This window comes from Mauremys reevesii, linkage group 2, assembly GCF_016161935.1.
Source record: "Mauremys reevesii isolate NIE-2019 linkage group 2, ASM1616193v1, whole genome shotgun sequence".
In the NCBI taxonomy this organism is placed as follows: Eukaryota; Metazoa; Chordata; order Testudines; family Geoemydidae; genus Mauremys; species Mauremys reevesii.
This window is the reverse complement of record NC_052624.1, coordinates 116,385,465-116,412,593: the sequence shown is the minus strand read 5'-3', so window position 1 is coordinate 116,412,593 and position 27,129 is coordinate 116,385,465. Positions and strand designations below refer to the sequence as shown.

General features: G+C 42.1%; 1 protein-coding gene across 6 annotated transcripts in view; it reads right to left on the bottom strand.

Annotated features, from left to right (window-relative positions):
- Positions 1–359: 359 nt before the first annotated feature.
- MSANTD3 (Myb/SANT DNA binding domain containing 3) overlaps positions 360–27,129 on the bottom strand; it is a 28,538-nt gene continuing 1,768 nt past the window's right edge. For 4 of the 6 annotated variants that reach the window (XM_039521774.1, XM_039521778.1, XM_039521775.1 and 1 more), the window contains 2 exons: positions 18,885–19,334; positions 360–4,281 (listed from right to left, as the gene is read on the bottom strand). In XM_039521774.1, the coding sequence (XP_039377708.1) occupies positions 3,872–4,281; positions 18,885–19,302 (828 nt within the window). In that variant the 5' untranslated portion in view covers positions 19,303–19,334 and the 3' untranslated portion in view covers positions 360–3,871. Of the gene's footprint in view, positions 4,282–18,884; positions 19,335–25,452; positions 25,521–25,929; positions 26,002–27,129 lie in introns of all 6 variants that reach the window. The other 2 variants (XM_039521776.1, XM_039521777.1) reach the window with 2 other exon arrangements.

Below are 27,129 nucleotides of genomic sequence, written 5' to 3'. Positions count from 1 at the left end.
CCTGCTTTGAGCAGGGGGTTGGGCTAGATGACCTCCTGAGGTCCCTTCCAACCCTGATATTCTATGATCATCCTATGGGCAGGGAGTGTTGGAAAAGGCCACTGAGCCCACCCCAAACATCCCCAGGGAATGGAAGGCCAGGGCCGCCTATGCAGACACTGCTGCTGAACCAGCTCTGGTCCTGAGGGAGGACTCAGCTGAAGAGATTACAGCCTGGGGCCATAGTCTTTCCTGTCTGAGCTCTGTAGAGCTGGATAGGAAACAACATTTCCCTCTACCCGCTTCTTTCTCTTAGCTTACCCAGTCTTCCCCACTTCCTTTGCCAAGTCCCCAAAGGGCCCCTCATAGGGTCTAGCAGAACGTGTATGTGACTGTGCCATGCAATAAGTGGAGCTATGCAAGGAGGGTCCACTCTGTGCACAGATCTTGGGTTGAGTATGATCAAAGCCAAAGGCAGAAAACAGCAAAATGAGATTCTACCTGGAAATATGCAAGCTTGTATTGCTGGGGAATAATGAAACAGATCTTGAGACACAGAAATTTTGAAACAAGTAATGCAGAAAAAGACTTTCTTGTGACAGTGGATAGCAAATTAGATGAGCTCCAATTTGATGTAGCAGTAAAAAAAGTCAATGTGATATTGGACAATATAAGCAGATGCATCATGGCATGGCCAGGGAGATGACACTTTCTCTCTGTATGAACAAATAGACCACAACTGGAACTCTGGGCCAAATGCCTCTCTGGTATAATTTATCATCCATGGAGTTAAACCAGGGATAATTTTGGCCCATCATGTTCAGTTCTGGGTACCTTAATACTAGAAAGATGTAAACAAGTTGGAGGAAATTCAGAGACAAGAAATGAATAGTTTAGGGCTGCTGGGATTTACTTATGAGAAAAGATTTAGAAAAAAACTAAGAATCTTGGCCAAACAGCTAATGGAGGATATAAGGATGTAAGCCAGAAAGAAGAGAGAGGAACAATTTTAAGTGTTATCCAAGGGGATATATATTAGGACAATACAGGGAATAATCATTCTGTAAGTCTAGCTGGATCAGTAAGACTTCCTTATATAAATATTGTTCCAATGTCTCCAGACATCTTGTGGTACTCAATACCATGTCCCTAGGCATAATACTCACACTAGCTATTCTTTCCTTAAACTCTTTACCTTGGTTCTTTCCAATCCTTCTGCTATACTTTTTTACAACAGTGACTGAATTCAAAGGCCCTCTTGCCCACTCCAAATGCTGTACATTTTGGTTTCAAGCACTCCTCTGTGTGAATAAGGCTCTAAGAGTGTATTGCCAATCTGAGACATCACCCACTTGGTAATCTGAAAATATGCATAATTTAAATGAATTTCTTTGGAATATAAACATAAAAACAATGTATCTCATAAGCAGTGCTATCACCATAAAGAGTAAAAAATGAAGTGATATCACAATCTCCTTGGAGCATGCTGTATTGTCTTCTAGGCCCATCCCATTCAAATCTACATTCTCTCATCACTCTTGCTCCCTCCCCAACTCTCAAGATGTCTCTTTTCCTCACCTTCTGATACCTTACCTATTTTTTTACACTGTGTAGTTCTGAGTGGTTTTCAGCCAGTAGCAGTATGGGAAGGGCCTTGTCAGTGTCAGTGTGACACTAATATATAGTCTCCTCCATCCCACCTTTTTTCATAGGTGCATGGGCCATCACCATCTCCACTCAAAGCATTCTCACCCCCTAAACCACAGATCAAGACCTCAGACCAAAGAATTGCCCTCCCCAACCCCAGTTCTCCTCTTTAATTCCCCCTACCCTGAGTCATAGATTATTGTCCCACACTCCAATGTTGTGTTCCTTTCGGGCCAACAGAATTAGTACTCTTCGGCTCCACTGTCTTCTCCTTCCTACAGCCAATTTGCCAGAAGAGGGAGTCCATCCACACTGAGAATGGGATTTTGCCACCCACTAGAATTGCCCTTTTGTTTCATAGCAGCCTCATGTTTGTGCCTGCTCCATCTCTGCCAGAACTGATTTTGTCAATCATTCAGGAGAAGCAGCACTGAAACAGCATCATTCTCTTCTCTTTCACCATTGTGGTGCAGGCAGCATATTATGACTAACAGGAGCAAAGCCTACAAGTATGCATCAGTGGCAGGGAAAAATGACCAAGAGAAAAATAAATACGAAACCTTGCAGGAGGAAGGAAATCCAGAGAAGAGGTGGGAGGTGGAACACAACAGAGGGAGGATGACACCTTTTAAAATTTGTTTTCATTTGAAAAATATTGCTAATGTATGGTTTTCTCCTTATTAACCATTATCTGTGGGGAAAAATACATTTAAAATAATGGAACTCTCAATTTTATAACTAAATAAAAAATAAGGAGTTTTCTGCTCATTCTTTGTCACTTATTTAAAATGCCTCTCCCTCCAAAACACCTTTTCAGATAGAGGAAGATCCTTTAGAGTAAACCTCTAAATGTGCACTTTAATACTTTACCCTTGGTTTCATATTGCCCATTTCCCAGCCCTTGTCTTCTTTAGACTAAGATCTTCAGGGCGGGGCAATCTTTTATTATGTGTCTGTGTAGCACCTAGCACAAGAGGGCACCAGTTTCTCTTGAGGCCTCTCGGTGCTATTCTGATACATATAAGTAAATAAAGACAACAGGAATCCCTGGTTGATAGCAGAGGCAGGGTGGCTCTGGGCTGACATGTGGGACATAGTCAAGCAGAGAGAATTCACAGGTATAGGGCACTGCACCAAGTAAAAATCTGCCTTTACCTCTATAAGTATGTTGAGTTGGTGAGAAAAGAGCAGGATCCACAACAGACCTCACTTCTAATAAGGAGCAAGATCTAAATCCATTAGCTGGCTGCTGGGAGGAATTGCTTGTTGGCAAGATAGCCAGCCAGCTGCTTCTTAAGAACTACATGAAGCAGCAGCAAAGCTTTTATCCACAGAATGATGTCAGGTGTACAGTGCAGTTAAGGGGCTGGCTTCTTTCTCTAGCAGTTTCAGTAGCATGCTTCCCTCACATATTTCTAGTTCCTGCATATATAGCTGGGTGATAGGATAGGACTGAGAGAGGACAGCCAAAGGTAGCTGCTTCTGGGAAAATATCCTCTTTCCCTCTTTCCAACAGTTATGGCCCTAGCAGCTAGCAGGCCAGTGCCAAATCATCGTCTCAATCAGCCAGCTGGTTGGAGGTTTTGATTTCCTTTCCCTGCAAATTACCTACTAGAATGGTCCTCTTGTCTCCTCACCAGCTCCTTCATTTTCACTTACCTGCTGCAGAGAAGGAATAATAAATAAAATAATAATAAAAAAAGAAAGGGGGAGGGGATTTCCTCTATGTCCCTGTATAGCAATTGGGTTACTGCCTGTCAAATATCTGCGGTGTTCAGTGTGAGAACAAAGAATGACTCCAACTCCCGCCTTCAACCAGGAAATGGAGGAAAGGGCTAGAAAACAAGCAATATAATTTAAAGTGTAAAGTTGTAAAGCCGAAGTTTTAAAACATACTCAAATTTCAGGTGTGTCTACTCTATAGGAACTTCCTAGATTTAAAAACAGTGGTTGGAACTTGAGAGAGGAACAAACGTTATGCTCACAATTCACAAGTACTACTGCGCATATCTGAAACTCAAAGAAGAGACAATTTACTTTCAGCGCTCACCCACAAATGAACTATAGAACTTTCCCTTATTAGACTCATCCAATCTGTATTCCTAGATGGTATTAAGGAGTCCAAACATGTTCACTATTGACTGAACATCCATTCTGTCACACTACATTAATTTTAATAGACCCTCTTGCCAATACACCTTAGTAACAATGTGCTCAACCAGATTTTCTCGGCCCACCATAAATTCTAGGGTGAATTAGGAAAGGGTCTGTTAAAGGATGATACAGGCCATTCTTTTGTGATGGTTTGCAGTTTTCTCTCCCAATACATTTTCTTTTTATTTAGCACTTCCATTTTTATCCTGTGTTCCTCTTCAGCCATCTCACACTCCCTTTCTATCTGTTGTATTTTTGCCACATGCACTTCATTCATTTGTATCAGCTGCAGTTGTAAAATTGACATTTGCTGGTGATGCTCTTCCTCATGCATCTTTTTCAAAGCTCCCTCCTGAGTGGCTTTACTTCGATAGTTTTTATTCGCTGTTATTCTGACAGCTGAACATGAGGGCTCAGGTTGGGAGGTGCCTTCACATATTGGGAAATGTACTATCTCTTTCTCTTCATCACACAGTTCTCTGTTTGAGACAGAAAATGACTCTGCAAAAAAACAGCAAACAAACCTGTAAGATACCCTCTTTTTTTCAAACAGCATGATTGTGTAAGGAATAACACAGTCATCGGTCAACACATCACATGCACACCTTGTGCTTCTGTAATGTAATGTAGGAGCCACCAGGTGACACAGTCTAAATATTTAGCATTCCCTTTATATTTTGACAGAGCATGTGATAAGATCTTCAATCTCTCTCCTAGAATTGTATCTGAGGTAAGGAAGCACTGGCTCCTACACTAAACTAGAGATTTAGTATACTATTTACCCCTTAAGCACCACTCCCGTACACTCCAGAAGTATGCATTTTTACATCTATTTATGTAGGACCAAATTATATCAACCTTACTTTGAGGTATGCCTTATCAATGCAATTGAAATAAATAGAACTATTTGTTCAACAAAACACTACTGAGACTAAAGGTGTTAGGAAATAGGAGTACTATTACAGATCACCACCATGTGTGTACCATAAATAGAATATTAACAATTACAAAAACAAACAGATCACTTTGTTTAGAGAAATATTAGGTAACAATGCAGTCAACTTTTTCTTTTTGGGGGGGGATACCAAGTTACAGATGATCCTTCTTACACAACCCAAGACACATTGTCTCACCTTCTTTGTGCAAAGAACTGTATTTAGACAACAACAAACCAATGCAAATCCATTATACTTATTTCATTTGGTTTTTTTTTAAATAGTAATATTTCTTTAGCAGGTGAGTGCATTCTCTCTTAGTAATGAATAAATGATAAGCAAATGCTATGGTAATACAAATAAGTAATAATCACTAAGTATTTCCCCTTTCTCTAATTTTACAGTGTATGTACTTGATATACTTTTTATAACATTTTTTTAGTCATTTATTTAATTTGGTCAATTTTTTCATTTGCAGTGACAAGCAACCAATAGTCTAGTGGTTACTAACTGATGAGAGATTAATTCTTTATTTCTTTGAATAAGACCATCTCTACCAGTGGCTCTTTTGGTTTTCAAATGCATCTCAATGCTTTCATAAATTGGAGCTATGCATTATTGCGTAAAAATAGACTCAGTGGCCCCTTCAAAGCTCCCTTCTGTGCCATCCTAATCAGAACCAGTGAAGGAACTAATTCCCTATTATGAAAGGGGTATAGTAGATGCCCTCCTGCAGAGTCACTCCACCTGTACTCTCAATGAATAAGGGCTGGCCTTGATACCTCTCATCTTCTCTCACAAATATCTCAAGTATTCTTCCATGCTGCTTCTTTCAAAATATATCTGCCAGCCTTTCATCTCATTCAAATCCTTCCTAAAACCCATTTCAGTACATCATTTACCAAAAACATGTTTTAATACCTTTCTTGACCTATCAGGACATATGTTGTCTAACCTGAAGCGATGTTTAATCATGTCTTTAGCCTATGCCCTTCCTTGCTCCTTTTCTTCCAGGTTGTAACTTCACTTGTCTCTTAAGACTATAATCTAAAACAGAAGCTTTTTGGAGCATGGACTTGTCTTATGTTTCCTGTGAAGTATATACCACACTTGTGTACACTACAAAATAAAATAGTAAATACTAATAATCTTGTAGGAATGCTGGAAATCAGTGATTTTCATCTGGAAAGCAACTGACAGGTTATGTGGAGTTAAATCTAAATAGTAATGAAAAAGGATTATTTTTGTACATTATGTAAGTGGTTTCAAGCCATCTGTGCACTTTCAGTAGAATATATTTTATTCATTTCCACTCTAGAAGCACAGGTAATAGATTTTATCTTGGCAGTGGAACTGCATGCATGGGTGGTGAGAAATGCTGGGGCTATTTGTCTTCTCATGGCCTTGGAATAGGAAATATCTCAGTATGCAATTTTTTTAAATATTTGGATCATGCCCAAGTCTCTTAAAAAAAAAACCTAACCACTGATGCTCAGAAAACGGTCTGAATTTCAAGAAGTCTCAGTATGCCAAATCAATGTCCCCAATCTGTTGTCCTTTTGATAAGCTAAAATGAGACAGTGCTAGAGTTTGTTTATCCTATTCTAATAGAACGGGAGTTTTGGTGCCTGGAGATCAATATTATTTCCATTTGCATTCAATAAAATGGCACTTTCTGTGACAAATGGTGCAACAGAAAAGGAGCTACAGAATGGGAAACTGTTTAGCTGCTGTGGATGAATGATAACCATTAAGATGGTAGTCTGGCTCATTCACTAGTTCAAGACGTAAGAAATCTTTCAGGGTGAGTAGCACCTCTATCTTACAGGATGAAACATTTTCTAGTTTTTATCACACACTCCTTCTGTAAGAGGTTGAATACCACAGCTGAGATATTTACCTGAGTGGAGAAGAGGAATAAATAAGGAGTCAATATTTTCAAATCTCAGAGAAAAAAAGGATTGGCAGTCTCAAAGTTTAAAGTGCACTAGCATGCTACTATTACATCAAGTCTTCATGGCGCCACAGGATGGAGAAGGAGATGACATTTTTAAGGTAAGCTAGTTACAAGAGATAGTAGTGAATGATCCCTCAGAGATAGTGACAGGATCAACATAGTAACCTTTGGTTCAAGTTGCATTAAATTTTTATATTGAAAGAGTTTTCTTAAGAACATAACAATGGCCATACTGCGTCAGACCAAAGAGCCATCTAGCCCAGTATCCTGTCTTCTGACAGTGGCCAATGCCAGGTGCCTCAGAGGGAATGAACAGGTAATCATCAAGTGATCCATCCCCTGTCGCCCATTCCCAGCTTCTGGCAAACAGAGGCTAGGGACACCATTCCTGCCCATCCTGGCTAATAGCCATTGATGGACCTATCCTCCATGAACTTATCTAGTTATTTTTTGAACCCTGTTACAATCTTGACCTTCACAACATCCTCTGACAAAGAGTTCCACAGATTGACTGTGGGCTGTGTGAAAAATTACTTCCTTTTGTTATTTTTAAACCTGCTGCCTATTAATTTCATTCAAATAACACTTCCTTATTTACTTTCTCCACACCAGTCATGATTTTATGGACCTCAATCATATCCCCCCTCAGTAATCCGTTTTCCAAGCTGAAAGGTCCCAATTTTATTAATCTCTCCTCATATGGCAGCTGTTCCATATCCCTAATCATTTTTGTTGCCCTTTTCTGAACCTTTTCCAATTCCAATATATCTTTTTTGAGATGGGGCGACCACATCTGCACACAGTATTCAAGATGTGGGTGTACCATGGATTTATATAGAGGCAACATGATATTTTGTCTTATTATCCATCCCTTTCTTAATGATTCCTAACATTCTGTTCACTTTTTTGACTGCCGCTGCACATTGAGTGGATGTTTTCAGAGAACTCTTCACCATGACTCCAAGATCTCTTTCTTGAGTGGTAACAGCTAATTTAGACCCCATCATTTTATATGTATATTTGGGATTATGTTTTCCAATGTGCATTACTTTGCATTTATCAGCACTGAATTTCATCTACCATTTTGTTACCCAGTCACCCAGTTCTGTGAGATTCTTTTGTAGCTCTTTGCAGTCTGCCTGGGACAACTATCTTGAGTAGTTTTGTATCATCTGCAAATTTTGCCAACTCACTGTTGACTCCTTTTTCCAGATAATTTATGAATACATTGACTAGGAGTGGTCCCAGTACAGACCCCTGGGGAACACCACTATTTACCTCTCTCCATTCTGAAAACTGATGATTTATTCCAACCCTTTGTTTCCTATCTTTTAACCAGTTACCAGTTCATGAGAGGACCCTCCCTTGTATCCCATGACAGTTTACTTTGCTTAAGAGCCTTTGGTGAGGGACTGTAGCAGGGTGGATTCCCTGCTCTGGGGTTTTTAAGGGGTTTAAAAGTGGCCTAGCAGGGCTTGAGAGCTGCTGCTCCAAAAAGCTGGGCTGATTGAAGAAGTGGCTGCAGCTGGGGGCCACGCCCCAAACTGAGAAGCAGGGCCTTATAAGAAGGCAGGGGAGCCAGAAGCCAGACAGTCTCTCTCTGGTGATAGAGAGAGATGGGCCTGGCTGCTTAGGGCTTGAGACTAGATACCTGAGTGCAGCAGGGCTGGGGAAGGCTGAGGAGCCGGGGAGCTCCGGCCTAGAAAGCCCCAGGCTGCGGTCTAGCAGTGGGCCAAAGGTACTGGGGGTTGCAGAGGGCAACCTAGGGGTAGACCAAGGCAGCAGGTCCAAACCCAACTTTGCCTGTGATGAGTAGGCTGAGACTGCAGTCTGCCCCAGAGCGTGGGGCTAGACAATGACTGGCAGTAGCCAATACTGAGGCAAGGTAGGGATAGAGGGTGGGGGTTCCTTGAGAGAGAAGGGGAGACCCAGAGAGAGAAAGGGGTTGCTGCTAGGGGGCAGCGCCCTATGTAAAAGGGCACCGGGTCCAGGGAGGGACACGGGGGCCTATGAACAGGTGGATCACCGGCCTGCAGAGGGTGCTCCAGGGCTGGACTGAGCTAAAGTCGCAGAGCAACCAGCAGGAGGTGCCACAGGGGTGAGTCGACCCGTTTACAGGGACCTTGTCAAAGGCTTTCGGTAAGTCCAGGTACACTATATCAACTGGATTCCCCTTGTCCACATGTAGCAGATTGGTGAGGCATGATTTCCCTTTCCAAAAAACATGTTGACTCTTCCTCAACAAGTTATGTTCATCTATGTGTCTGCCAATTTTGTTCTTTACTATAGTTTCAACCAGAGAGAGATCACTTGATCATTATGTGTTAGGTTCACTCCCTCTGGGGAACCTGGCACTAGCCACAGTCGGTAGACAGGATACTGGGCTAGATGAACCTCTGGTCTGGCCCAGTATGGCCATTCTTATGTTCTTAGTTTGCCTAGTACTGATGTCAGGCTTACTGGCCTGTAATTGCCAGGATCACCTATGGAGCCCTTTAAAAAAATTGGCGTCACATTAGCTATCCTCCAATCATTTGGTACAGAAGGTGATTTAAATGATAGGTTACAAACTACAGTTAGTAGTTCTGCAATTTCACATTTGAGTTCCTTCAGAACTCTTGGGTGAATGCCATCTGGTCCTGGTGACTTATCGCTGTTTAGTTTATCTATTTGTTCCAAAACCTCCTCTAATGACACTTCAATCTAGGACAGTTCCTCAGATTTGTCACCTAAAAAGAATGGCTCAGGTTTGGGAATCTCCCTCACATCCTCAGCAGTGAAGACTGATGTAAAGAATTCATTTAGCTTTTCCGCAATGGCCTTATCGTCCCTGAGTGCTCCTTTAAGCTCTTGATCATCCAGTGGCCCCACTGGTTGTTTAGCAGGCTTCCTGCTTCTGATGTACTTTAAAAAATGTTGCTATTACTTTTGAGTCTTTGGGTAGCTGTTCTTCACTTTTTTGGCCTTCCTAATGATATTTTTACATCTCACTTGCCGGAGTTTATGCTCCTTTCTATTTTCCTCACTAGGATTTAACTTCCACTTTTTAAAGTATGCCTTTTTGCCTCTCACTGCTTCTTTTCCTTTGTTGTTTAGCCACGGTGGCACTTTTTTGGTTCTCTTAATATGCTTTTTAATTTGGGGTACACATTTAAATTGATCCTCTATTATGGTGCCTTTAAAAAGTATCCATGCAGCTTGCAGGGATTTCACTTTTGGCACTGTACCTTTTAATTTCTGTTTAACTAACTTCCTCACTTTTGTGTAGACCCCCTTTCTGAAATTAAATGCTACAGTATTGGGCTGCTATGGTGGTTTCCCCACCACAGGAGTGCTAAATTTAATTATATTATGGTCACTATTACCAAGCAGTAGCTGAGAATTACTGTGCAGGGGTTGTAAATTTACACTATAAAATTTAAAGATCATTCTTAGAGAACCCATGATATCTCTTATGCCAGTGCAGTGCAAAACTTACTGAATAATTTCCCATACACCTAGCCAGCCAGAAAAGCTTTGCTTTATTTTGCTGTGAAAAATACCAACAGGTATTTTGTACATGAGTGAGACGGAAGATCCTTCTCCTCTAATTCATAAAAGGAAAAAAACCCCAAAATAATACAAACCCAAGCTGTAAGGCTCTGAGATAAGATCAAATAAGTTCTCTTTTAATTTTGGGGCACTGTTTACCATCTGAACTGAGTAGACCTCTGCATTTTTTAATCAAAATAAGAACAATTATCAGAAAACAAACCTGGCCACAATTTCAACAATATTGGGCTCCATGGATTGTAGCAATCTCTAAAAAAAGGTAAATATCAAAATACCAGCAAAAGCTATCTTTGGTTGGGGCCACTCTCCTTTCTGGTCCTTGATTACTCCTACCTGGTGTAGGTTAGCAAACAAAGGAGAAAATACTGCTCTCAGGATGACCTTTAAAGGGCCATCCATCTGCTTTAGTCCAAACAACAAAATGCAGCTTAAGTCTTCTACATCAACTACCTTCAAAATAAGCAAGGGGGTAACTGTGGGGGGCAGGCTGGAGAGGGGACACATATATGCAACCACTGCAGGGGAAGAGGAGAGCATGTCCCTTTTTATGCAACTCATGTAAAACCTTAGTTCCCACCTCATTAACTTAAATGGGATTATTCATGTGATTAAAATGACGCACATGCTTAAGTACATTGCTGAAGTGGGGTCTTTAAACCCTAAATAAAACGATGTAAAGTATTACTATGGAAGAGGACAAGAAAAGGAACATCATGTAGAATCTGACCCCCTCTTTCAACTGTTCTGTGTGACAGTGAGAAATCTGGAGATCAAGAGAGCAGTAACTGAACTGGAGTGAAATCATATTGGATATATGCCACTACATGATCTCTCAGTGCTTCCCTTAAGAGGACTCACTCCACACATACTACTGCACAAATGCTACCAGAGCCTTACTACGCGTTTAAACCGAATTTAGCAGCGTTAAACCGATTTAACCCTGCACCCGTCCACACAACGAAGCCCTTTATATCGATATAAAGGGCTCTTTAAACCAATTTCTGTAATCCTCCCCAACGAGGGGAGTAGCGCTCAAATCGGTATTGCCATGTTGGATTAGGGTTAGTGTGGCTGCAATTCGATGGTATTGGCCTCTGGGAGCTATCCCACAGTGCACCATTTTGACCGCTCTGGACAGCAATCTGGAGTCGAATGCACTGGCCAGGTAGACAGGAAAAGCCACGCGAACTTTTGAAATTCATTTCCTGTTCACCCAGCGTGGAGAGATCATCAGCACAGGTGACCACGCAGAGCTCATCAGGTAACAATGCAGTCTCCTGAGAATCGAAAAAGAGCTCCAGCATGGACCGCACGGGAGGTACTGGATCTGATCGCTGTATGGGGAGAGAATTCCGTGCTAACAGAACTCCGTTCCAAAAGATGAAATGAAAAAACATTTGAAAAAATTTCCAAGGCCATGATGCAGAGAGGCCACACCAGGGACTCAGTACAGTGCCGTGTGAAAGTTAAGGAGCTCAGACAAGCCTACCAGAAAACCAAAGAAGCAAACGAAAATTCCGGGGCAGGGCTGAAAACATGCCACTTCTATGCTGAGCTGCATGCAATTCTAGGGGGATCCGCCACCACTACCCCACCCCTGTCTGTGGATTCCGAGGTGGGGGTGGTAATCGCAGCCATGGCTGAGGATTCTGCGGACGGGGAAGATGAGGAGGAAGAGGAGGACTAGCTTGCAAAGAGCACAGAGCACTCTGTTCTCCCCAACAGGCAGGAGCTTTTTCTCACCCTGACAGAATTACCCTCCCAGCCCTCCCAAGCAACTATCCCAGACAATGAAGCCATGGAAGGGACCTCTGGTGAGTGTACCTTGTAAATATAAGACATGGTTTAAAAGCAAGCGTTTTTTAATTATTAATTTGCCCTGAGGACTTGGGATGCATTCGTGGCCAGTACAGTTACTGGAAAAGTCTGTTAACATGTCTGGGGATGGAGCGGAAATCCTCCAGGGACATCTCCATGAAGCTCTCCTGGAGGTACTCCAAAAGCCTTTGCAGAAGATTTCTGGGCAGCGCAGCCTTATTCCGTCCTCCATGGTAGGACACTTGACCACGCCATGCATGTAGCAAGTAATCTGGTATCATTGCATGACAAAGCCTAGCTGCGTATGGTCCCGGTGATTGCTGGCATTCAAGCAACATCCGTTCTTTATCTCGCTGTGTTATCCTCAGGAGAGTGATATCGTTCATGGTAACCTGGTTGAAATTCAGGAATTTAAGTAAGGGGACAGAGATGGCCATTCCTACTGAGCTGTTTGCCTGTGGCTTAAAAGAAATCCTTCCCTGCAGGTAGCCAAGCGGGGGGAAGAGGGGGAGGCGATTGGCGCTGAGCTTTTCCACGTTTGGCTAGCAGGGATCTTTCCTGCTACCAGACACGCGATTGGGGAGGGGGAATGGGGATGTGTTTAGCAGTGATCTTCCATGATACCAGCCACAGGGTGGTTTCTGCTGCTGCACGTTAACAGGAAAGAAGCAGCACTCAACGGGCTTTGCTTGTTATTTGGGAAAGGAGGGCGCTGGATACATGAAGGCTGCAGAAGACGAAAGACAATGGCTTACCATGGCCGCATGCAAGCCGAATTCTGCTGCCCGGACCTGCGTCTGTGATCTGTAACACCAAAGCCTCAGGCACTCAATATTAAGATGCAAAATGCAACCTGGTAGTGAAAACACATGTGCTATGTAAGATGAATAGTGTTGTTCACCGTGAAAGAGTATGACCATTGTTCTCTAAAATGTATCTTTTTAAATACTTCTCTCCCTTTTTTCCCTCCCTCATGCAGCTGCAAATTTTTCAAGCCTCCCTACTCCGTCCCGAAGGCTATCTCAGATAAGGCGGGGGAAAAAAAAGACGCGAGAAGAAATGTTCTCGGAAATCATGGAAGTGACCCGCAATGAAAGAGCTCATCTGAATGAGTGGAAGGACGTGGTAGCAAAGTACAGGAAAGATGCCAGTGACTGTGAGGACAGGAGGGACCAACGTGAGGACAGGAGGGACGCGCGAGATGAGAGGAGAGATGCGCGAGATGAGAGGTGGCGGCAGGAAGATCAGCGGTGGCGGGATGCAACTCTAGGGCTGCTGCGTGATCAAACTGACATGCTCCGGCGTATGGTGGAGCTTCAGGAACGGCAGCAGGATCACAGAGTGCCGCTGCAGCCCCTGTATAACCACCCTCACCCCTCACCATGTTCCACATCCTCCTCACCCGCCAGACGAGTAAGAACTCGTGGGGGTAGGCTCCGTGCACCCACCCACTCCACCCCAGTGGACAGCCCAACGAAAAGGCTCTCATTATTATGAAATTTTTTTAGTGGCCTTTTCCTTCCCTACTATCCTCCTCCCAAACCCCACCTGGGCTACCTTGTCAGTTCTCTCCCTCTTTTTATAATTAAGTAATAAAGAATACATGATTTTTAAATAAGAGTGACTTTATTTCCTTAGAAAGCAAGCTGTGAGTCAATCAAGGGGGGTGGGGTTCATCAAGGAGAAACAAACACAACAGTCACACTGTACCCTGGCCAATGATGAAACTGGTTTTCAAAGCTTCTCTAATGCGCACCACTTCCTGGTGTGCTCTTCTAATCGCCCTGGTGTCTGGCTGTGCATAATCAGCGGCCAGGTGATTTGCCTCAGCCTCCCACCCCGCCATAAAGGTCTCCCCCTTATTCTCACAGAGATTGTGGAGCACACAGCAAGCAGCAATAACAAAGGGGACATTGGTTTGGCTGAGGTCTGAGCGAGTCAGTAATGTGCGCCAGCGTGCCTTTAAACGGCCAAATGCACATTCTACCACCATTCTGCACTTGCTCAGCCTGTAGTTGAACAGCTCCTGACTACTGTCCAGGCTGCCTGTGTATGGCTTCGTGAGCCATGGCATCAAGGGGTAGACTGGGTCCCCCAGGATAACTACAGGCATTTCAACATCCCCAACTGTTATTTTCTGGTCTGGGAAGTAATTCCCTTGCTGCAGCTGTTTAAACAGAGTAGTGTTCCTGAAGACGCGCGCATCATGAACCCTTCCCGGCCATCCCACGTGGATGTTGGTGAAACGTCCCTTGTGATCCACCAGTGCTTGCAGCACCATGGAAAAGTACCCCTTGCGGTTTATGTACTGGGTGCCCTGGTGCTCCGGTGCCAAGATAGGGATATGGGTTCCATCTATCGCCCACCACAGTTAGGGAATCCCATTGCAGCAAAGCCATCCACTATGACCTGCACATTTCCCAGAGTCACTATCTTTCGTAGCAGCAGCTTAATGATTGCTTTGGCTACTTGCATCACAGCAGCCCCCACAGTAGATTTTCCCACTCCAAATTGATTCCCGACTGACTGGTAGCTGTCTGGCGTTGCAAGCTTCCAGAGGGCTATTGCCACTTGCTTCTCAACTGTGAGGGCTGCTCTCATCTTGGTATTCTGGCGCTTCAAGGCAGGGGAAAGCAAGTCACAAAGTTCCATGAAAGTGCCCTTACACATGCGAAAGTTTCTCAGCCACTGGGAATCGTCCCACACCTGCAGCACTATGCGGTCCCACCAGTTTGTGCTTGTTTCCCAGGCCCAAAATCGGCGTTCAATGGCTAGAACCTGTCCCATTACCAGCAGGATCTCCAAAGCGCAGGGGCCCGCAGTTTGACAGAATTCTGTGTTCATGTCCTCATCACTCTCGTCGCAGCTCTGCCGTAGCCACCGCCTCCTCGCCTGGCTTTGCAGGTCCTGGCTCAGCATTGACTGCACGAGAATGCGCGAGGTGTTTAAAACATCCATGATTGCGGTATTGAGCTCAGCAGGGTCCATGCTTGCCGTGGAATGGCATCTGCACAGTTCACCCAGGAAAAAAGGCGTGAAACGGTTGGCTGCTGCTGCTTTCACGGAGGGAGGGGTGAGGCTGTACCCAGAAGCACCAGTGGCAATGTTTTTTGCCTCATCAGGCACTGGGATCTCAACCCAGCATTCCAATGGGCGGGAAAGACTGCGGGAACTATGGGATAGCTATGGGATAGCTACCCACAGTGCAACGCTCAGGAAATCGACGCTAGCCTCGGTACATAGACGCACACTTCCGAATTAATGTGCTTAGTGTGGCCGCGTGCACTCGACTTTATACAATCTGTTTTAAAAAAATGGTTTATGTAAAATCAGAATAATCTCGTAGTGTAGACATACCCTAAGTTACATAGAGGAGCTCAGACCTCTCATTGCTTTTTTGGAGAGGACAGCACTGTCCTTAACAAAAAATCAAAACATTTAATATGTAGTAAAAAAAGCAGACTTATACAAAAACAGAATAGGTTATTTTTATTGCTTCTGCCTCATATTTACTATACTACACAAATTTCATTCTCATTAGCTGGGAGGTATAAGGTGGCTACATACTGGAAAGACATTAGCCTCCTTCCCTGCCACATCAGAAGTAGAGTGGTTTGTTATGGTCTAGATATTTATCGCAATACAGATACTTACTACAGGCTTGGCACCTGCTTTTGGAATAAAAAGGGCTCAATAATTACCAAGAAACCTAGAGCATTGCACTGATTTTGGATTTAGCATATTTAAGTTGCACATTAAACCCATACTCTAATTGTTACATTAATATGTTATGGGCAAAATTCCTCAAAGGCTATGAAGAACAAATATTTTGGAAGAGGATTCTATGGTGGCTATTAAAATTGATTCAGAAAAAGCTAGTTCTACATTATTTGATCTGCATGCTGGCTTGCTGCCATCTTATATCCTGTGATAGATATGTAGGAGGTTTTTTTATTTTAAATATGGTTAGAATAGATTTATTCTATTGCAATGACAGCCCATGAAAAAAAAAGGGGAAAGTTGGCTCAAACTATATGTATACCCCCAAATAAACAAAAACAAAACCAAAAAACAGGAGGACCAAAACAATGCGACCATGGCTAACCAAAGTAAAAGAAGTGGTTAGAGACAAAAAGACATCTTTTAAAAATGGATATCAGATCCTCCTGAGGAAAATAGAAAGTAACCAACTCTGGCAAGTCTAGTGTAAAAGTATAATTAGGCAGGCCAAAAAAGAATTTGAAGAGCAATTAGCAAAAAAGACACAAAAACTAAACAGAAGCAGGAAGCCTGCTAAACAATCAGTGAGGCCATTGATTTGACTGAGGTGCAAAAGGAGCATTCAGGGAAGACAAGGCCGTTGTGAGGAAGCTAAATGTGTTCTTTACATTGATCTTCACTAAGGAGAATGAGGGAGAGACTCCCATGCCAGAATCATTCTTTTTAGGTTAAAAAAAATCTGAGGAACTGACCTAAACTGAAGTGTCGATAGAGGAGGTTTTGAAACAAATTGGTAAATTAAATAGTACAAAGGACCAGATGGTATTCACTCAAGAGTTCTGAAGGAACTCAAATATGAAAGTGCAAAACTACTAAATGTAGTATGTAACCTATTGCTTAAATCAGCCTTTGTACCAGATGACTGGATGATAGCTAACTTAATGGTGATTTAAAAAAAAAAAAGGTTCAAGAGGTGATCCTGGCAATTACAAACCAGTAAGCCTAATTTCAGTACTGGGCAAATAATAATAAATAACAGAATAACATAGATAAACACAATATGTCGACGAGTCAACATGGCTTTTGTAAAAGGAAATCATGCCTCACCATCCTCACAATGCCTCACCAGTCGATTAGAATTCCTTGATGTGTCAACAAACATGTAGACAAGGATGATCCAGTTGATATGTAGTGCATTTGGATTTTCAGAAAGCCTTTGACAAAGTCCCTCACCAAAAGCTCTTAAGCAAAAACCAGTCCTTTTTGGAACTGTCTGCTCATGGGTCAGAAATTGGTTAAAAGACAAGAAACAAAGGGTCGGAATAAATGGTCCGTTTTCCAGTTTTCACAGTGGAGAGAAATAAACAGCAGGGTCCCCCAAGGATCTGTACTGATAACAGTGCTGTTCAACATATTCACAAATAATCTGGGAAAAAAGGTAAACAGTAAGGTGGCAAAGTTTGCCAACGATACAAAATTACTCAAGATAATTAAGTCCAAAACTAACTGTGAAATGTCATAAAGGGACCTAACAAAACTGGGTGACTTCTGGGCAACAAAATGGCAGGTGAAATTCAATGTTGATAAATGCAAAGTAATGTATTTTGGAAAACAATCTCAACTATACATATAAAATGATGGGGTCTAAATTAGCTGTTACTCCTCACGAAAGAGATCTTGGAGTCATCATGAATAGTTCTCTGAAAACATCTGCTCAATGTGCAGCAGTAGTCAAAAAAGCTAACAATGTTAAAAACCATTAGGAAAGGGATAAATAAGACAGAAAATATCATAATGCCACTATATAAATCCATGGTACACCCACACCTTAAATACTGTGTACAGTTCTGGTCACCCTATCTCAAAAATATATATTAGAACTGGAAAAAGTACAGAGAAGGACAACAAAAATTATTAAGGGTATGGAACAGCTTCCATATGAGGAGAAATTAAAAAGCCTGAGACTGTTCAGCTTGGAAAAGAGACGACTAAGGGGGGGATATGATAGATGTCTATAAAATCATGAATGGTGTGGAGAAACTGAATCAGGAAATGTTATTTACCCTTTCACATAATAAACAGGTGTCACCCAATGAAATTAATGGGCAGCAGGTTTAGAGCAAACATAACGAAGTATTTCTTCACAAAATGCACAGTCAGCCTGTGCAACTCATTGCCAGGGGAAGTTGTGAAGACCAAAAGCATAAGTGGTTCAAAAAAAATTAGATATGGTCATGAAGGATAGTCCTTCAGTGGTTATTATGCAAGATGGTCAGGGATGCAACATCATGCTTTGGGTGTCCCTAATCCTCTGACTGCCAGAAGCTGGGACAGGATGACACATGATGGAGCACTTGATAAACTGCTCTTTTTTGTTCATTTTCTCTGAAGCATCTGGCATCGGTAGACAGGATACTGGGCTAGATGGACCATTGGTCTAACCCAGTATGGCCGTTCTGATGTTTAGAAAGTTGGTTTTACAGTATTTTATCTGCATGCTGTCATACTACTATATTATGTCCTGTGTGAGACATGTAGGTTTTTTTTAATTTGTTAGAATAGATTTATTCCACTGCAGTGACAGTCCAGGAAAAAATAGATGTGGAAAGTTTTGTGGGTTTTTTTGTTTTATTAAGAGTTAATTTAAAAAAAGAGAGGCTAGAGGGGAGCATAGGGAATTTCTTGCCTCAGAGGATAACATCTAAACTTGCTGCTTGTGAGGAAAAAAATAGCTGGTGATCAAACAAGCACAGCAATGCTTTTTAAAAGATCAGAAGTGCCCTTTGGGACTTTCCTCTTCTGTGTGATGGCTATCAGGAAATAGAGGATCTATCCACATCTGGAAAGGTCAGCTGTTTAAATGATAACCAGTAACTTAAAAACGTACATAGTTTTCTTCACACATGTAAAAGAATCAGATTTTACTACTGTGTATCTAGTGAAATATACAGAAGCCCTCAGTATTTTTGCTGTGAAATGACTTAATAGCCAGCAATAAAATTTTAAATAGAGAGATTTACACTGCTAAATTGAACCCCTTTAAAAATAGAATAAATAATGAAAATGCATACACATCCTTAACTAGAACAGTGTTACTTTGATCACTATAGTAGCATTTATACCTTGGTTAGAAGCATCAGGTTGATATTCAGAATCTTCTTCTGGTGGACTCTGTAAAAAGTACATTTGCTCAGGCATCATGCTGGCAATCTTCTCTTTCCCTATGATGTGAGTATTTATAAGTGGACTAATACTTCTTTTTACTTTCTCCCGTCTTTCATGTGCCATTATCTTTTTTGTCCGTGCCTTGATATTTTCCCAGCATTTCTTTAACTGCTTGAAATCTCGTAGTGATACACTAGGTTGAGAATTATATTCATGGGCAAGCGCTTGCCAAGTACGTTGTTTCAATGCAATAGTTCTTGCATCACTTTTTTTACACTCAAGTACATATTTGTATTTTTCAACTAATGCAAGCAGCACACTCTTTTCCACTTCTGAGAAGTACTTAGCAGGCTTTATTATTTCGTTGTTTTGCATTTTCTACTATTTCTCCAGGAAGCCAAAAAACCCTGTAAAAACAAATAAGGATTGGTTGTTCATTTTGGCATCAAATAATTATATATCAGCAAAGGATTCCAAAATTATGCCTTCAGTTAACAATTTCTAAAGCTGTAATTCTACAAGGCCTTCTTTTTTATATGCTAGCTAATAAAATGTTGGGATAACTAGACAAAATATTCCGGGTATCTATAGTATAAATATCAGCTCTTATACAACGCCACCTAACTAAATTGTTATGTAACAAGCACATGATACAGGATAAGCTTTCCATCTTAATTATGATTGGCAGGCCAGGATGCCACACCCTGTATCATAGCATTAAATAACTACGTGTAGCCATAAAAGTGTTTAATTTACAGAAATAATTTGATTTAAAATGGATATCTAGAAGGTGATCTATGCTACCCCTGTCATTCCAGCAAGTGAGATTTTAGAATCGTTACTGCATAACTACTGGCTTAATGTCTAAATGTAGCCTTGAATAGCTCCAGGGGAAAGGATTCCACAACCTTTTCTGCAGATGGTTTCATTGTTTATCTAATGGTTATAAAATTTTGCCTCAAAATTGAACATACATTTTCCCTGCAGCATTTTAAGACAATTATTTTTGTTCCATTCTTGTTGACTGAGAATAACCAGCCTCTATCCTCTTCCCAACAAACCTTTCCAATGTTAAAATTCATTGTTCTACAAGAATAGCGCAAATGATAATATCTCAGTTATAAAATGCAGTGTTTTGGGCTTGCTATAATTTTTATAAAAGTAGTAATAAGATTTTTGAAACATGATCAAATATCTTGAAATGTATTTGTTTATTGTAATTTTCTTTTAGTCAATGTTTCCCCCCCAAGTGTTCTAAGTCACTCAAGTCTTATTTCATTCTACAATATTATAGGACAGATAATTCTGCCTTTCTACAGAAAGCCCTATTGGAGGACTAAAGATACTTGGAAAAATATCATGAGGTTGGGAAGAGACAGGGTTTGAACCAGTAGACTTGAGTGCATTTATGGAGAGGGCCAGCTTCTCTGAGTAGGTCTACACTGCAATGTAAGCCTAGGTTCAGATTCAGATTCGAGTCTAAACCCTCCTTCCAGTCACACACAAATCTGTCTGACTCAGGACAGCAAGCCATCTGGACCTAAGAGCTGGTGGGGGTAGGCCCAAGCTAGAGTCCAAACTATCATTTGCAGCATGGATGCAGCTTGGGCCCGGTTCCCCAGACACATGTCCTGAAAGTCCACCAACAGTATATTCCACGTCCTGTGGACCAGTGTTCCTTGGCCTTTCTATCCCATGGCTAGCCAGGTGCTCATCGTTTAACTTTTCCATTTTATTCTGATCTCTTAACTGGAAATAGAGTGAATGATCTCACGTGTTAGCTATGGCGACTAACAAGAAGTCCTTTGCTGAGCGCACTGCTACCTGGTCACAGGATCACAGTCAGATTCTGGCAAATCTCTGGTATGATGAGAGCAAGATGTTCAGCTTCAGTAAGGGTTCCAGAAATAACCATGTGTACCAAGAAATGTTGGAGAACTTGGCAGCACAGGAATGCATTCTCTATTATGAGTCCAGGCAGTCCCTGTGGTAGGTATATAATCCATGTGTGCAGTATTAAGAGTCCATATTGTTGGGGAGAGGGGTGCATGAGTTGGGGAGATGGGTGCAAGAGTCCATAGACAGCTATAGTCCAAGCAGGCTATATCGTGAGCTATAGCTGCACCAGGGTAAATGCATGAATGCAGACAGCTTTCAGCAGCTCACAGGAGGCAGTAATATACGTGGAAGCTAGCACAGCATCTTGTTGTTTTCATGTATTTTCATCCAACCCCAGGTGCTGATAGTTGCAAACTTTTCTTATATTAGACACTCCAGATGGGCAGGGCCGGCTCCAGGGTTTTTGCCGCCCCAAGCAGCACACACACAAAAAAAGCCACAATCGCGATCAGCTCAACCGCTGCCATTTCAGTCTTCGGCGGCAATTCGGCGGCCGAATTCTCCTCCGAGAAGGACCAAGGGACCCGCCGCTGAATTGCTGGATGTGCCGCCCAAGAGCCTGCTTGCTGGGCTGGTGCCTGGAGCCGGCCCTGCAGATGGGAGTCACATTTTGGGAAAAGGCATACTTGCTGGGCCCTCCTCTGTAAATCACCAGCCCATTCCCCTTGTAGATGTGTTGTTAGTCACCATAAGCTTCAAAAACCTCATTAGCATACAAGGCGGCTTGCCCCTGGTAGCTTGAGGCAGAATATCTCTTTGCCATTCAGGAACCTTCAGCATGTTGAATGCTTGAAAGGATTGTGAAACCACATGTAGAAAACCATGGCAAGGGGCATCAACCTCCTACCTCCCCAAGGCTGAAATTGTCAGCAATATTTAAAAAAAGATATATCAGTTGTCAATTTCACCTCACCATTCTGTGTGAAGGCTTTAAACTCTGCTTAATTCTCATGTGCTTCCATGGAGCCTCTGGGAAAACCTTGCTCTCGGAATATACTGAAGCACTTTTTTACATTTTTTGGCCTTGAGATTTCAAGGACACTTTTGGTGATGATGTAGTGAACCTTTTCTGAAGCACAGACACAATAATTTCCTGTTTCATTCCTGTTTTCAGGCCCTTCTATCTCTGCAGGACAGCCACAGTCCAGCAGAAGCCAGGGATGTCACAATGCGATCAAAGAGGAAATGTGTCCACAACAGCTTTATGGTGCACATCCTGGACAGGGCCAGCCAGCAGTTTCAGTACCAGAGGGGGAAGGATTCACAACAAATTGAAAGGCAATGTCTGATGAGAGACTTTCAGTGAAGTTCCTTCAGCAGGGACGTCACTGGAGGGAAAAAGACAGAGCACAGCAGAAAGACCTGTTTGAGAGGCTGCTTGTGCTAATGACTGGGAGAGTGCAGGCTTCCACTCCACCTACACTTCCTGAACCAGTACCATGGCTGGTGTGCCCTCCATGCTACATGTCCTGCAGATTAGGAACCCATTGGATAATTTTGTGGTTGGGTTGCAACCAGAACTGAATGCTAGTTGGACTTGGCAAATGTATCCCCTGTAATCCTCCACACCTGTGCAGTCCTCCCACCCCTGCGCAATAGCGCCAAGTGCATGCAAAATGCACTAGAAGGGCAAAGAACATGGGGCTGGGGACACTCTGAAGTAGGGGAATTTTTTTTTTTTTTTTGGCATTGGTTTCACGGGTTTGGACAGCTCACTGTTTGAGATACACACTTTTTTATTTTGTTCATTTCATGGCAGTTGGCCTTATACATTTTTAAATAGTAATTTTTAATACATTCATGTTAACATATAAAGGCTTTGAATTCATTAACAGTTTATTACCACCACTACAGATGAACTACATAACACATGCATTTCAAAGAACAAATATAAAACCATGATGGGGCATAACTGGGAAGTCATATGCAACAAAACATCTCGATATAACTTTTCAGATCCACAAGTAAAAACCTGAGTTCATCTCCTCCATAAGAAAATGCATAAGAGCCACCAGCCCCTCCATGATAGTATAAGCAGTCATTCCATCCATAATTAAAAATTCATAACAATCACTGGCCTCCCTAGCATACAGCGATAGTACTTTGTTTATTGTTGATATTGCTGTACAGATATATTGATAAACATACTACTTTCTCGCATCCATTGGTCCATGGAAGGCCATAACGTGGTCACACAAAACATCTCTAATTTCTGTTGCACTTTCTGGCTGAGTGTATCGGTCTAGCAATCCATTACTGTCAAGAGTCTATTCTGAATGAAGTGGCTCACCTTTGGCTGCACAAAGACTGGGAAGAGCACAATGATGCAGACAGCATTGATAACACTGGAATCCAAACAGTTCTGTGAACAGCACCAGCAGGATTTCCATCTGCCAAATGCACCTTCAACCATCATTCTGCACCTACTGACAGTGTGATTAAACCTTCTTTTGCCCAGCCTCTGAGATCAGGGTACATAACCCAAGCCAAAAGGGGGTCTTCTGCAGCAGATATAGTTACTCCATTTATGACAATGTCATTTGGTGGGCACAGTGTCTCAGCCTGTCCACGATGGTAACTCCAGACTGGGGAAAACCGGTCATCATGCACTTTTCCAGTGCAGCCTATGTTGGCATCCATGAATCAGCTTCTTTGGTCGACAAGGGCCTGCATAACAATGGAGTCCCTTTGCAGTTTATGTACTCATGTGCTCCTTGAGGATGGCAAACTATGGGCACATGAATCCCATCAATGGCCCCTGCACAGTTTGGACACCCCACAGCCAACTTGCTAACACCAAACTGGTTAGCAATGGACCTGTAAGAGTTAGACGTAGCCAGCTTCCAGACAGTTATAGCAACCCGCTTCTGGACCAGCATTGCTTTCCTCATTCTTGTGGTGGGGCTAGCTGTTCACAAAGCTCCAAAAACATTGCTTTCTTCATGCAGAAGTTCTGGACACGCTGCTGGTCATCCAAGGGATGGATGATGATGTAATCCCACCAGTCTATGCTTGTGGCTCTGCTCCACAAGTGCTGGTCTACACAGGGGGCTTTAGCTGCTCACGACTCTCGGTATAGTTGCATCAGCCAGTTGGAGTCTCTTATGTCTGTATCATCCTCCTCCACTGAGAGGTACCTTTGGTAGGTCAGAAAATGCTGCCAAAATATCCACCAGCCTCTGATGGATGCTCTGACCATTTCCTAAACAGGAGCGAAAGCGGGCCTCATTCACATTACTGGCTCTGGTTGACAGGAGCATGCAGACCCAAAAGATAGCTCGGTGTTGGCAGACTGAGACATCTTCCAGTAAAGTGCCATGGGATGGACAGTCAAGTTTTCCCCACAGTGCACCATGAACGAAAAGCTAGAGCAGCTACACCAGGGGAGGGTACCAGAAAGCCTGGGATAAGCTGGTTTGACTCTGGTCTGCATAGTGAAGTCTGGATGCATGAGCATGGATGTGAAAATTCTAAACCCAAGGTCACTAATCAATGTGGACAGTCAAACGTGGGCTTAGAAACCCGTGCCTGCAGATTTGGGTCCCACAGACCCATGCTTACATTGCAGTATAGATATACCCTCTACGGATCTTTGAGGTCCATGATCCTCTGGCAATACTGCTCATACCTGGACCTCACTTCCACCAAAGGAAAAGGTGCACTGACAGCAAGGAATGGGATTCCATAGGCATTAGTTACAGAGTATTTTCCCGTGTGTTTGACAGAAGATTTTGCTGCAAAGAGTATCTTTTCTCTTGTCATGTTCCCTCCCTGCTTAGTCATTTCCCCTAAAACCATGTAGCCCCAAAGACCTGTGAGGTTTGCACAGAGGAGGTTTTGTGCAGTCAGAAGAGACCTATTAAGACATTTAGTTCACCTCCCTGCCAATGCAGTATTCTTCCCTACAACACACACTCTAGTATTTTGTCCAGTGCAGTGAGGCTTCTCTTATTTCCCTTAAGAGATCATTCCAAAATGGAACAGATTTCACTGTAAAAATATGTTTTCTGGTATTCAGCCTAAATTTTTCCTTTCTACATTTCATCCCACTAAGTCCTAGCTATTCCTCCTTGTACCATCCTAAATAAATACTTTCCCTCAAACACATTTACAGTCAGCTATTCTTATCTCCTTTCTCAGTAGACAACTGATTAATTAATATTTTCAGAATGAGTGACAGAAAAAATGAGCAAAGGTCAAAAGAAGGAAACAAAGGACAAAGAGGAAATACAAAAAAAAATCCAACAATCCTGAAAACAGAAGAACAGAAAACCCAGAAAGAGGACTGTATCCTAGGGGATAAAAAAAGAACAAACTATGGGGTAGGAATTGCAGCAAGGTGGACAGGAAATAAAACAAGGAGCTCAGCCTCAAGGAATAAAAATACAGTTGAGAGGCTGGTATTGAGAGAAAATAGTAATGACAGATGGAGAAAATACTGCTTCCTCCTATTTGGTCATTTACTGTATTGCATCTTGATTTTTCATTTTGTAAGGAAAAAAAAAAGTGGAAAAAGAGAGGGATCTGGGTGGCTTGCAGAGGAGGGAGGACCCTCTGCTGTGACACTTCCTGCCTCACATCATGGCAGATGTCCCCCTTGTCTTTGTAAAAATCTGGTCTCCCCACCTGATGACAGATGAGTTCCTCTGTATCTGTAATCCCAGCAGTGCACATACTATATGTGCAAAGAAACCCTGAAAGCATAGCAAACCAGGTATTCTAATTGCCTGCATTGAATACAAAGAAAAGTATACCAGCTTTAAAAGTTTCTTAAATATAATGAAAAAACAATTTAACAACAAGAGAAGAAACTGCCATCTGTGATGATGCAAACTAGGAATGAGTAGATACTAATTTCTAATGCTAATAGGAAAGTTTAAATTTCAAAATTGCTGTTAAGTAAAAATCAATGCACTCTGCCCACTCATCCATGTTACTCAGGTCATTCTAACATACCAAACTGCTCAGCATCTTCTAACAGCCTCCAAAACCAAAACTAAAACTTTGCAACAAAGCGTGGCATTTCTTCCCCCAAAAATGTTATTGAGGTCCATGATGGACAATATTCATTCGTTTACCAGTGGCAAGTTTAAAGTCCAATACCTTGTGACTAGGACTAGGGAAAGGGGGAGATTTTCTGCTTTCCAGTGGACCACGCTGTACTTGCTTCTAGCTCTGGAAAAGTCAGAGATATTGGACTGTAAAATCATTACATTTTTATGTCTAGAAAAGCCATTTAATTTGCAAAGCCAACCATGTTAGAGAAGTGTATTTAAAAGAAATTAAACACTGTAGTTTTAACTATCCTGTCCCACAGATACCTGAAAATTTGGACTCACTGTAATTCAGGTACTTGGCTTCGCAGGTTTCTAAAATAGTACAAATTGGCATATGAGAAGTGAGTGATGTGGCTCAAAGGTTCAGTCACTCATGAATAATGCAGCCATCTGAAACTTACAGGTAAACCTTTTATACCACACCTTCATGTATTACTAATATTTATTATTTGCATTGTGGTAGCACCTAGGAGCCCTCATCATGGATCAGAAACTAGGCACTATGTAAATACAGAACAAAGAGATTGTCCCTGCCCAAAAGAGCTTATGATTGAAATATTCATTCTCTCTCTCTCTCTCTCTCTCTCTCTCTCTCTCTCTCTCGTATATATATATATATACACACATACACATATATACACACACATACACATATATACATACACATACACTTACTATTATAATCAGATCTTCACATATACATACAGTCTGCGTATGCTCCCATGGAGCAGGCAGGGTCATGGCCTGACTCCATTAGAAGACTTAAGAGACTGCCAAAAGTTGTTTGAGTTACCTAATGACTAAATGCATCAAGAATGTGCTTTGAAGCACTTTCTCCTACATGCTTCATCTGCTTGCTTCAATATGTCGAGGCACATTTCCAGCCATTAGATAACTAAGAAGGGCCTTGAGACATGTCAAAGCATCAGCTCTTTTGAGAAGGTGCAGTGAGATACATCAATACATTTGTCCTTTACATGTGCTGAACAACTTCTGTCAGCCCTTTGGTTATTCCATGAAATAGGAGGAAGAACTCCCTTAGCCCACATCTTATGGAACAAATAATTGCCATGAGATATGGGCCATGGACTATATATGTGCCCAGTAAGTAATCTAGTAATCAGAAATCTTTGTTGAAATGGAAGTAATTTTCTGTGCATGTCCCATAGCAGCAAGCAGGATCAATCTGGGAACAAGTTAGATACATGAAAAACTGTTATATGGTAAATCCTGAGAAACGAAGTAT